Source organism: Lynx rufus, unplaced genomic scaffold (assembly GCF_022079265.1).
Source record: "Lynx rufus isolate CCGP_SWC_20201006 ecotype Redwood Valley unplaced genomic scaffold, mLynRuf1.p SCAF_1, whole genome shotgun sequence".
Taxonomy (NCBI): Eukaryota; Metazoa; Chordata; class Mammalia; order Carnivora; family Felidae; genus Lynx; species Lynx rufus.
In genome coordinates this window covers 231621612-231634543 of record NW_025814823.1, presented here as the reverse complement: position 1 = coordinate 231634543, position 12932 = coordinate 231621612, and the positions used below count along the sequence as shown (strand labels likewise).

The 12932-nt window shown below is 43.5% G+C and overlaps 1 protein-coding gene across 2 annotated transcripts in view; it reads left to right on the top strand.

Moving 5' to 3' along the window:
* Positions 1 to 12932, top strand: part of MARCHF6 (membrane associated ring-CH-type finger 6) — a 75381-nt gene that overhangs the window by 49228 nt on the left and 13221 nt on the right. Inside the window, exons 18-22 of one of the 2 annotated variants that reach the window (XM_047094093.1) lie at positions 1314 to 1451; positions 2052 to 2256; positions 5272 to 5341; positions 8020 to 8201; positions 10114 to 10248. In XM_047094093.1, coding sequence (XP_046950049.1) covers positions 1314 to 1451; positions 2052 to 2256; positions 5272 to 5341; positions 8020 to 8201; positions 10114 to 10248 — 730 coding nt within the window. Of the gene's footprint in view, positions 1 to 1313; positions 1452 to 2051; positions 2257 to 5271; positions 5342 to 8004; positions 8202 to 10113; positions 10249 to 12932 lie in introns of both variants that reach the window. The other variant, XM_047094082.1, reaches the window with a different exon arrangement.

Sequence of the window (12932 nt, the reverse complement as noted above, 5' to 3'; positions counted from 1 at the left end):
GACAATTCTCTGCTCTTGTGGAGCTTACATTTCAGTGAGGGGGAGACACCCCTCAAAATAGAATATGTAGTATATCTGGGGTCATCAGTACTAGGGGCTTGGAAGATGAAGCAGAGAAAGGGGATAGAGAGAGTGGCCAAGATGGGGTTTAATTTAGAAGTGACTGATGAGGACCTGAAGAGGTGACAGCTCAGGAAAGCCCTGTCGGAGCTGCTGAGGGATGAGCCATATGGGTTCCTGAAGGTAGAGTGTCCTTGCAGGGGGTGGGCAAGTGCGGTGACATTGGGGTCCGTTTGAGGAGCAGCAGGGAGGCCAGTCTGGCTGGGGTGGAAGAAGGAAAGCATGGTGGTTGGCTGTGAGGTCAGAGAAGTCATGCAAAACCAGATCCTACAGAGTCTCGTAAGCCACTGGAAGCATTTTGGATTCAACTTGAGCGATTTGGGGAGTTCTTGAAAGGTTTGACCAGAAGAGTGATCTGATACAGGTTAGTTAAGAAGCGTCACCGTGGCTGCTGTGATGAGAAGAGACTGGGTCGGGTGGCCAGGACAGAAGCGGGAAGCCGGCTGGGAGCATGGCGCAGTGACCTTGGTGCTGAGGTGAAGGAAGTAGCAGTGGAGGTAATGAGAGGTGGTGAGATTTAGGGCATTGCTAGGATCCAGTCAGCAGGACTCCGGCTGTTTGAGTTGGAGTGAAATAAAGGCAGTCAATGACCTGAGCACCCGGAAGGATGGAGTTGCCATTTACTGGGATGAGGAAGGCTGTGGAGGAGCAGGATTAGAAGGGAAGAGTGGGAATTTGGTCATGGTCAACTGAAGACGTCTCATGGCTGTAGGAGACGTTGAGGTTGCACTTTGGATACAAAGTTAGGAGTTAGGGAAGACGTCTGAGTGGTACATAGAAATTTACCGCAACGTAGAAATTTAAGCCACACGAGTGTGCATTCATCCAGAGAGCATGCACACATGAGAGAGGACAGAGCCTGGGGCTCTCCGTTGTCTCCGGCTCCCTGAGCTAACAGATCTAGAAGGGCGTCCAGTGAGAAAGCGTTTTGAGGACCAAGGAGTAGCCAGTTGTGTAATACGCCATACAGCCAGTGAGGTGGGACCCAGACCTGACCATCACATTTAACAACACAGAGGTCACTGGCGACCCTCGTCGGGACTGGTTTTGGAGGATTCAAGGGAGGATGGGGGAGAGGTGATAGAGACAGCGTCAAGGAGTTTTGCTGTCGTCCCATCAGATGTTTAGTATGATACAGTTATGATGGAAAGTAGAGTCGCGCTGTAAATCACAGCTGTTTGTCATTGTCCTAGTGATGCTCCAGTGAGTGAACTGTCCCTTGAGCTGCTCCTGCTTCAGGTGGTCTTGCCGGCGTTACTTGAACAGGGACACACGCGGCAGTGGCTGAAGGGGCTCGTGCGAGCGTGGACTGTAACCGCTGGGTACTTGCTGTAAGTAGGCACTTGATGACCTTTCTGACAAAGTACGTTCTGTGCCCCGCTCAGGAGATCGGAGTTTGAAGAAGAGACCATTTGGTGATATCTGCAGGTACATAGGATACTTACTTTGTTCAATTCCTCGTCTTGCTTATTTTTCTCATTACTGTACATCCTTTTATAGATAACGTACGCACATTTTTACCCTCTTGAAGTTGAATCTTTGTGATTTAAATGTTTTTCCAGAGAATGTGTGGCATTCTGCTGATTCCTTATTGCGAAGTACGCACTGGCTTGTATCGGATTGAGCAGGTGTCCCCTGCAGCCTCCGCCATCTCATTTTTGCCGCCACGGATGCGCGTTGAGTTCCCTGCCACAATAGGCACAGGCACTGGACTGAATTTTCAGGGTGTTTTGGACATGAATAGTAAATTTGGAAAAGTTCAATTTAAAGCAGGAACCAGCGTTTAGGCCACAGTGAGGGGATTAATAGTGCTGTGTATGGATTCTGCTTGTATGTTTTCTACCTTAAGGAATAATAAGAACGTACGTCTCCTGTCTGCTGTTTTATTCTGATCTGAAGAGAGAATTTTTATTGATGTAATTTTTACACAGGGATCTGCATTCCTATTTATTGGGAGACCAGGAAGAAAACGAGAACAGTGCAAACCAACAAGTTAACAATAATCAGCACGCTCGAAACAACAATGCTATTCCCGTGGTGGGGGAAGGCCTGCATGCAGCCCACCAAGCCATACTGCAGCAGGGGGGGCCTGTTGGCTTTCAGCCTTATCGCCGGCCTTTAAATTTTCCACTCAGGGTAGGTACTAGAAGACTTAGACATGGGGCGCCTGGGTGGTTCAGTTGGTTAAGCATCTGACTTTGGCTCAGGTCATGATCTCGCAGCTCATGAGTTTGAGCCCCATGTCGGGCTCTGTGCCGACAGCTCAGTGCCTGGATCCTGCTTTGGATTCTGTGTCTCCCTCTTTGTCTCTCTGCCTCTCCCTCACTCACAGTCTGTCTCTCTCTGTCTCTCAAAAATAAAAAAAACATAAAAAAAAATTAAAAAAAGACTTCACCAGAAGTCAAGTTTTTCCCCAATTTCTATTGAGAAATTTGCTGCTGTGGCTGGTGCTAGGAGCAGGTAGTCCTCTGTATAGAACTATCTCGCAGTCTCCTGAAAAGAGCCCCCAGCTCTCTGGTTAGCAACGTGATATGTGTAAACCTAAGGTAAGTTGATCAGATCTCATAAGTGGCTCACAGTGTTGGGACTCCCTATGCTGCTGCTCCCTCTGCTGTTTGAAAGGAGCAGTGTTAAAGACCCTGGTGAAAATAAGAAATTAACATTATTGATATATTTCAGTTATGTGTCAGAGCTGAAATGGGCATTTTAATGTTTTCCCTATTTAATATTCTTCCTAATATGGCAAGATTGAGTAGTAATCTCATGTTTACATCTGTTGAAACTAAAGAGCGGATTGGTTAAGGAAGTGTCTTGTCCCAGCAAAACTTTCCCCCAGGCCCCACCAGAACTGTTCCTGACAAGGGTCGCAGTGGCTTTTGTTTCGTTAAATCTGATGGTCAGGTCTTGGTCCTCACCTCACTGGCTGGATAAGTAACGTGTTGCACTTTTGGTCAGTCCTTACTGCACAAAACGCTTTTTCAGAAAGCCTTCAGGAATCTTCAGGGAGGAGGTGATGCTTTTAAGTCTCTAAAGTTAGGCCAGCCAGAGAATAAAATCGGAAGTGGAAGGCCATGCCAGGCACATGCCAAAACACGAGGCAGGTTAGACATGGTAAGTTTAGAACTGCAGGGAATTAAGTGGATCTAGAGGGTGGAGGGGGGGGGGGGCGGTGCCTGGGTGGCTCAGTCTGTCTGAGTCGGTCTGACTCTTTTTTTTTTTTTTTTTAATTTTTGTTTTAATGTTTTTTTGTTTTAATATTTGTTTATTTTTGACATAGAGACAGAGCAAGAGAGAGAGAGCGGGGGAGGGGCAGAGAGAGAGGGAGACACAGAATCCGAAACAGGCTCCAGGCTCTGAGCCGTCAGCACAGAGCCCAATGCGGGGCTCAAACTCACAGACCGTGAGATCGTGACCTGAGCTGAAGTCGGACGCTCAACCGACTGAGCCACCCAGGCACCCCTAAATGTCTGACTCTTGGTCTCTGCTCAGGTCTTGACCCCAGGGTCATGAGTCCAGGCCCCGTGTTGGGCTCTGCACTGGGTGTAAAGCCTACCTTAAAAAAAAAGGAGCGGGGGGTGGCCGCCTGGGTAGCTCAGTTTGGTTAAGTGTCTGAGCCTTCATTTCAGCTCAGGTCACGATCTCAGGATTTGTGAGATCGATCCCCATGTCGGGCTCTGCGCTGATGGCACGGAGCCTGTTGGGGATTCTCTGTCTCTCTCAAAATAAGTCAATAAGCATTTAAAAAAACAGAGGGTGGGGTGTATGCAGGTGAGCGTGAGCGATGGGGGAGTCGTGAGAGATGAGGCTCTTAGGCAAAAGGTACTTTCCGGCCCAGATGAGAGACAGTCGGTAGGAGTTTCTCAGGCAACGAAGGCCGACAGGCTCCTCTTGGAGTGTTATGGTGGGTGCTTCTCCGTCTTCCCTCTAGAGCTCTCCCTTCTGGGCCTGGTGAGGGAGAAGGCCAGCAGCAGATGCTCCTCTTCTGCCCCGGGGGCAGCCACTTTCCTCTCAGCCTGCTCGCTTCTCATGCGCACATGTCTGTCCAGGAGCCTCCGCTACACGTGACAGTTCACATTTAAACTTAATTAAAAGTAAATACAACTCGTGAGGATGTGGTGTGATGGATGTGTTAATTACTTCACTGGTAGGAATCCCTTTACAATGTGTACGTACAGCGAATCACGTTGTACACTTTAAATACATCACGGTTTTGTCGGTGAGGGGAAAGTACATTTCTAGTAACAGCACACGCAGAGTAAAGACAGTGTGGCCGTCACTGCCCGGTGACCCCACGTTGCGTGTGCTCGGCCGCTTGTGCCAGCGCAGGTTCCGTCATCAGTCACAGAGGTCTAATTAGGCAGCGCTGTTAGAGAGGAAGCTTTCCTTTTCACGAAAACTTGTTTTTTGAGAATGTGATTACAAAGTGAGTGTTGGGGCACCTGGGTGGCTCAGTCGGTTGCGTGTTCAGCTCTTTAGCTCAGCTCAGGTCATAATCTCGAGGTTTGGGAGGTTGAGCCCTGAGTCAGGCTGTGTGCTCACTGACTGTGTGGGGCCTGTTGGGGAGCCTCTCTCCCTCTGACCTTGTTGTCCTGCACGTACGGGCACTCTTTTTCTGTGTCTTTCTCAAAATAAGTAAACTTTTAAAAACGAGCGTGCACACACAAGTGGGGGAGGGACGGAGAGAGGGAGGCACAGAATCCGAAACAGACTCCGGGCTCTGAGCTGTCAGCACAGAGCGCAACACAGGGCTCGAACCCACAGACCGCAAGATCATGACCTGAGCCAAAGTTGGACACTTAACCGACTGAGCCACCTAGGAGCCCCTAAGTAAACTTTTAAAAGAAATTGTATGTTTTTAGTTTTAATTTGGAAACATGTAAGCTGATTGTGTTTTACTTTATGCTGATTACAAATTATACATCCCTGTTACTTGCTGATGTATCTGATTGTCTGAAAATAGACACTTACTTTTAGCTGAAATTAGAGGTAAATTTACCTAAAATAAAAATCTTTTTATGTGAAATGGAAGGAAACCTGGGAGTAAAAGCCATTTCTTCTTACTGGGAAGATTATGCTGACACATTGAGGGGTGTCCTAAAATATGTTGAGCACATTTGAATCCCTTATGCCCTCTTATGTTTTGCCTTGCAGATATTTTTGTTGATTGTCTTCATGTGTATAACCTTACTGATTGCCAGCCTCATCTGCCTTACTTTACCAGGTATGAGCTAATGACGTGAAAAGATGCTTTGTATCTTCCATCAGGTATAAACCTGAAATAGTTTGCCCCTTGTTTTTGATTGAATGTGGGCTATTGATCTCTTTAGGACTCTCCATCTCCTTGGAGTCATTTGTCTTAGAAGAGAGGGGGACAAAATCGAGGTATAATTTCTGATTCATTTTTAGAAGTAAATTACATATGGTCACTCAGTTTTCTTGGACGTAGTCTTTAAAAAATCACCTGTGTGGCTTAGGTCATTTTTTTCAAGTCAGTCTTTTGACGTTGATCACGTTTGCCTTCACTGTATGTTTCCAGTCCCCTGCGTCTTGTTGCTAGACACCTTTATGAAGCCAGACCGGTTCCCTTTATTGTCTGGTGTCCACAAATACGAATCTTTAAATTTCAGCTTAACAGCATTTCTTCATCTGACAAGTGAGATGCTGTGGATGAATATAGTAGTTTGTCATGCCCTGCAAAGGTCAGGAGTAAATGGGAGTCGAGCCCAGAGCCAGTGACAGAGTCTCAGGAACAGCTTGCTGCCCCCACCCTCCCAGTTACTGTTTAGAGCAAGCCGGAAAATCCTGATTCTTACTGATCTGTGTTAGCCACTTAAATAATCATTAAGTGGAAGATGCTTTTCATGCTTACAAGTACATAAATGTGTATTGACTTAGTATCTCAAGTATAGCACTGCTTCTGTAATGTTCTAAATCTGATTTGTATTGAATACTTGAGTTTCTCCATGAGGGCTAAGGTCAAGGAACAAGTAGGAAATTTAGTTTTGAGTGAGGTTTTTAAAAATAAGGAGAATATTCTCTAATCTGTAGGAATTGTGATTTAACTTAAAATGGTAAAAATAAAGGTGGTTTGTTTGTTTTTTTAACTGCTTCTGAATAATAAACTTTGACCTTTAGAACTATGCTCGTAGGAAGCTCACTACTCCTCATATCACAGCTCTCAACAAAGTTTGATTAACGGCTGGGTGCAACATAGTAAATACATTGCTGAGAAAAGTTGGGTTTTGAACTTCAGACAGTTTTACATTTGTGGTTTTAATGTTCTATTTTCATGTCTTTATCAGAATTACTGAAAAGTTAAAGGAAGGAAACCTAGTTTTAGTATCCAAATTTGTTAGTAAAAGTACTTTAATTTCACTGAAGATTGTTAACTAAATATTCCCCTGTTAATCTAATCTCACTCTGGGTTAGTTTTCTGTAGCTTCAGTTCAGCTGATGATAACTTAGTACAAACTAAAAATTTTAACCCCGTCCTCTCAGAAGCACTTAGGTAGAAGTGTGTGAAGTATGGAATAGAAACTGGCCATCAGATTTTTAAAAACCACCCAACTATAAACAACCACAGCAACTACAAAAAACCTTGGGATAGCAATATATGTAAATATATGTGTGTGTATAAAATACTAAACATTTCTACAGAATTACCAGTAGTGATTTTTATATCTTTTTCAAATTAACATTCACATGTGTTTATTTCACATAACATTTATGTGTATTTGTCTTTAACAATAACTTATCTTCACATCCAAACCATTTTGTGAGGTTGCAGAGAAGTGTCGGTGCCAGCAGTGTGGCTGGTAAGACTTAGTTGTTGAGCTGCTTTAGTTCAGTTGGAGGCAGAGTGCTTCATTGGTCAAGAGCATGAGCTCTGTGGTTCATTGGTCAAGGCATGAGTTCAAATTCAGCCTCCACCCTCATGGGACCTTGGTTGGGCCAGGTTCTTAATCTTCAAAATGGAAATAGTGGCTGCTTAGGGGTTCTTAGGAGGATTGAGATAATATATGGAGAATGCTCAGCACAGCTACTAGCTCCTTTTAGGTATTTAAAAATAACAAATAACACTGTATTAACAAGAACTTGATCCATAGAAAAATACGCAAGACGTTTGGGCCTTGCTCTTCTTTCTAGCCTTATTGAAAAGTAACCAAGTGAAGAAAGTTACCATATGGAATGGTCTTGCCTGAGTTAGATTTTTATGGGTTCGTTACAGAATTTCTTTGTATTAACTCTTTGTGTGAGGCAGTTATTTAGACACTTCTCAAATCTGTTTAAGTTAAGACACTTTTCAAATCTGTTTAATATTTGGATCTTTTTTCTAAGAGAATTAATATGTTCCTTGATTATTGTGCTTTAAAATGTGACTATGCCCATTTCATATTAAAATAAGCTTAGTTTTCTGTCTTGATGGACAAACCAACTGAAAGAAAGTTAATCTGACTTACTTGTAATGTTCCTAAATGTTGAAGGTATTGACAGCATAAATAATAACTAAATTCCCCACTTTTGTCATATTATGTGGTAATGATTTTATTTGGTGGTAAAAACAACGGAAACAACCTCCTCAGTCGTTTTCATTCTGAAAGAGTAGGTAATCAACAGGGCCGGGCAGAGTAGATGTCACAGGAGAGCTTGTCCCCTGACCTCCTCCTGTGTTTTAGTTGTGTCTTAATCAAATAATTGCATTCTTTAGAGTGTGTGTGTGTGGGGGGCTTATTGTTACTTATTTTTAATGAAGACATTGACATATCAAAATGTGATGTCTTTTTACTTATCACTTAAAATGATTGAAATAATTGAAAATACTAACAGAAGGACATCAAGATTATAGTTCTCTTTACATAGATAGCCACATATCTCATTTATCAGCCTTTCTGTTTTCAGTATTTGCTGGCCGTTGGTTAATGTCATTTTGGACGGGGACTGCCAAAATTCATGAGCTCTACACAGCTGCTTGTGGTCTCTATGTTTGCTGGCTAACCATAAGGGCAGTGACGGTGCTGGTGGCCTGGATGCCACAGGGACGCAGAGTGATCTTCCAGAAGGTTAAAGAGTGGTCCCTCATGGTAGGTTTTTCTCCTACAGAACTGATGGTGTATGATAGGAGTAGTGGATACATTTTTAGTCATTTATTTAAATATTTTCACTTTTGTTTCTTCATTATGCATATGGTGTCGAGAGTTGATTTATTTTTAATTAGAAGGGATATTCCTTTAAGACATTAGCTTTCTGATTCATTCTGAGAACCACAGTTGGATGAATTCAAGGGTCAAAAGAAAATCATATTATTACATGATCCAGTAGGGCCCTTAAGTAAGTAATGTAATTAGAAGTTATTTTGGAAATGTTAAGGTATAAGATATTCTTTAGAATTTAAAATCAGTCTAAGTAGACATTTTAAGATATTTTTTCTAAAATTTGATTTTTTGATCTATTTGAATATGTAAAAATCTTGACTTCAGGATTAAGTTTGTGTTTTTCATATAAATGGTATTCCTTTAATTACACACTTCTATTGCTGATTCAAGAATGTCTTGGCTAATGTGAAAGTGTAGTAAGTAATGGAAATTATTACTCAGTAAGTACCTAATTGCACAGAGGTGGGGGAAAACGTCAGTGTAAGATGACCGTCCATGTGTGATGATTTATTGATTGATTGTGATGTTGGCTATGCTCGCTAAATAGGTGTAGGCCACTGCTTATGCCTCTTCATTTGTATAACCCTAGTTTTGTATCTGAATCTAGATTTTAATTTCACTAAAAGGTTAATATTAGTGTTGAAAGAAAAACTTGAGATTTATTATATATTATGAATGGAGGGGCTTAATTGCTGTTTAATTTCACAAGATAATGAGACGCTTAAATATATTTAAAATACGGAAACCAGCTAATAACCAGTTTTCATTTGGTAATTTTCTATTTCTGTTTTCTGTTATCGATATGCCATTTAAAAAAGCAAGTACTGGGGCGCCTGGGTGGCGCAGTCGGTTAAGCGTCCGACTTCAGCCAGGTCACGATCTCGCGGTCCGTGAGTTCGAGCCCCGCGTCAGGCTCTGGGCTGATGGCTCAGAGCCTGGAGCCTGTTTCCGATTCTGTGTCTCCCTCTCTCTCTGCCCCTCCCCCGTTCATGCTCTGCCTCTCTCTGTCCCAAAAATAAATAAACGTTGAAAAAAAATTAAAAAAAAATAAAAAATAAAAAAGCAAGTACTGCATTTTATATGACCCACGTCATGTTAGTCTCTTGTTGAAACAAATGTACTCACCGAGGCTACATTAAGAGAAAGGGAGGTCATCAGACATCAGGGCCACTTTAAGCACTCATTTCTTTGTCAGGATTCTGTAGTGGTGCTTTCATAGTCTCTATTGTTTTCTCTGTGTTGACTTTATCTTCATTTTTTTTGTTGCTTTGTCCAAATTCTAGAGCTGTGCTAACAGAGTAGCCATGTAGCTAATGGCTACTGTATTGGCAACACAGATAGAGGACATTTTGGTTATCATAGTTCTGTTGGGCCACAGAGGATTCTAGAGGGAGCCAGTTTGATCAACGGGTTTAATTACCTTCACTGGGGTTTCTACAGAGCCCTTCTCCTGTACCCGTCCGCCTCCGGGGTTACAGGTCAGCCTGTGAGTTGGCTTCATTGGATTAGGAGCCTGGGATAATCAGTAGCTTTTCTTGGACAAATGAAAGCCTACTTCTGAGAATGAGTTTGAGAAAAACAGCACAGCCACCTGGTTAATATATGTAATAATGACTTCTGTAATTTATAAGCAAAAATGCATAATAATTTCATGCTTTTATTATAGCTTGAGCTTGATATACATATTCATTTAATGATATAATATGTATGTGAGGTGTTTAGGTAATGTATTTGTTCTGTTAGGCATCAGGTTAAAGAAGAAAAATAAAGTTCCAAGTGGAATAGAGTTTAGCTAAAAGCCAGAAAGACTCTCTAGTGACATGGCCTCATTTGCCGGCAGATCATGAAGACTTTGATAGTCGCTGTGCTGCTGGCCGGGGTTGTCCCGCTCCTGCTGGGGCTCCTGTTTGAGCTGGTTATTGTCGCTCCCCTGCGGGTTCCCTTGGATCAGACTCCTCTTTTTTACCCGTGGCAGGTAAGTGCATGACTTCTGCTCATGGTATTTCTTTATGGATTTGGAATCAGAAAAATTTGTGATTTTTTTTTTTTAAAGTGATTTTAAGTAGTTTGTTTAGAAAGACTGATTTTTTCTATTCTGGGAACCCTTATAAAATTGATTAAATAGGACATTTTAATTAATTGCTTTCAAAATATACGGGTCATTTAACTCCTTTAAAAGGTCTTTATAGCTTAAAATGTCACTATTTAGGCTTCACCTGATCTTTAAAGGTACAGACTAACACGTGTTGGTTTTTTCACTTATTAGCTAAGATGAGATACCTTGCTTCTTCTAGGTTTGAGGCTTTAAGCAGTAACTTACATTTTTGAATACTCACAGCATGTTTTCTCACAAAGTCACAGGTTTATTAAAAAGAGCATTCTGAGGGAACCTATGTAGATCACAGCAAAGGTCTTAAAGCTATCGGGGGAGAAAAATACTACTTTTCTATAGTATTTAGAGCCTGAAATTAGCATCCTAGACTTCAAGTTCTTAAGAGATCATAAGGGAAGAGCTAGGCATTGATTCAGTCATTCATAGGCTTTTCAGCCTTGTTTCTATTTCCTCTTAGTGTATGAGAGTAGATTTACTGGAAATGAAAATTATGCAGGATGTATTTCCCTTCCTCTACTTTCCAGATGGAGAGACTCCACAAACTTTACTTAGCAGCAGATAACTTACTTTCGTGCTCTAATGTGTGCTAAAACCCTGTATTATATAACTCAGATGGAAATGAGTCCAATGCAGGAACTTCTTGTGGACCTCATGGTCCGATCGGCGAGACAGGTGCCAGGTGGGCCGCACTGTGATTGGGGCAGTACAGGCTGCTGTGGCCTCACGTAGGAGGTATTTATCCTGGCTTTAGGAGTTACGTATGATTTTCTGTACGAGACAAGGTCTAGGACAACCTAGAAGAGAGTACAAAGGAGTGGCCAAGAAAGGAAGAAGTGTATTCAAGGAAAGAGGGATTGGGCAGACCACGTGGTGAAACAGAGCATATGTGTGGAGCTGTCTATAATCCTGTGTGCTCTAGATTAGACTTGGAGAAGTGGGAAACAAAGGGAAAGTTAAGCACGTGTGACGTCTTTCTGTGAGGTCTGTACTGCAGGGTAGTCAGATGGCATCAGTGACTGAAGGAAAGCTATTTTTTTTATGGAGTAATACCAGCTAATAAAGGTAGAGGAAGTAACAATTAGAAAAATCACTGTTTTGCAGTAGTTCACAAAATAGGTGATTGCAGCAAAGACTGTTAGTGGATGCTGAACCCGTCAAGTGAAAGTTGATGGGTCTTCAGTTACTACGGCTACATAGCAAGTTATGTCACAACGGTGTGGCTTAAAACAGCCATTTATTTTGTCTACACAGTCTGTGGGTCAGAAATTAAGACAGGGCACATTGGCTGGTCTCTGCTCCATGTTGTGTGGGGCCTCGGCTGGGAAGACAGTAGCTGAGTGTGATTTGACAGCAGCAGCCGGAACCCTTTGGAAGGGTCATCGCTCACATGTGGGGGTTGGTGCCGGTTGTTGGTTTTACCCCAACTGGGCTGTCGGCTGGAGCTTCTGGATGTACCTGGGCTTCCTCACAGCCGGGTAGCCTCCAGGAAGTGGGGCCTGTTACTTTTACTTGAGAGAAACAAGTGTCCCAACAGACAGGGTAGGAGCTGCTCATCTCGGAATTCCCACGGTATTGATTTTCACTCCGTTGTAGTGGATCCAGGCAAGACGCGGAGGTGGGCCCAGGTTCGTGGGAAGGCGGCGTAGACCCCTAGCACCTAGGAAGAAGAATTTGCAGGCGTGTTTCAACACCACCACGATGCAGAAGCAGTTATTTAAATGGTGGCCAAGTGTCATCTTGCACGTTACTTGGTATCCCGAAGGAAAATACACAGCTTTACTGTGGAAGGGTCAGTCAGACGCTGCCTTAACGCAGTGATCACTGCAGATGCCACAGACAGGTACGATTTCAGTGGGCGGCGCTGAGACGGAGCAGATTACCCCTGACGTGCAGGTGCTGGCCTGGCATCGGCTGGGCCTTGCTGTTCTCCTCCCGGCAGAAACAGTTTCACAGAACATCAGCATCACACAAGACCACTTTGTGACCGTGACGGGTCCAGACAAAAACAAGACCCTTTCAAAACCATGTCTGAACACGGGCAAAGCGTGAGCATTGTCCAAACCACAAAAATGAGAAAACATCCCCCGTTCCCGGCTAACGTCATTAGCCGCTGCTGCATTACTAACTACAGTTTTAGCCTCAGTTGGTCCCTGCTTCTGGGCAAGATATATTAAGATACCCAGGATAGATCACCTCTGCTTTCTAAGAGCATCCGACACGGAGCAAAGCCCTGTGCCCTTCCTTCCCCCATATCACTTCACACAACCGAAATCCTACAGTCAGCTCTTCCAGCACTCTCACCGAGCGCCCCACGCTCCCCAGACGGTGTGCTCTTCCTCGCTCACGGCAGCGAGCAGTAAATGCAGCTTGCGTGGTTACACGTGTGTCCCTGTGGTGTTGACGGCACCCAGCATCGTCCGTCTGCAGAATGACTGGAAACGCTCCGGTTTTGGGAATACTGACGTATTATGACCCAGTGGTTTCACTTTTCGGAATCCGCGGCAAGGGAACATTGACATGCGCGGGAGGCACAGACCGGGCTGTCT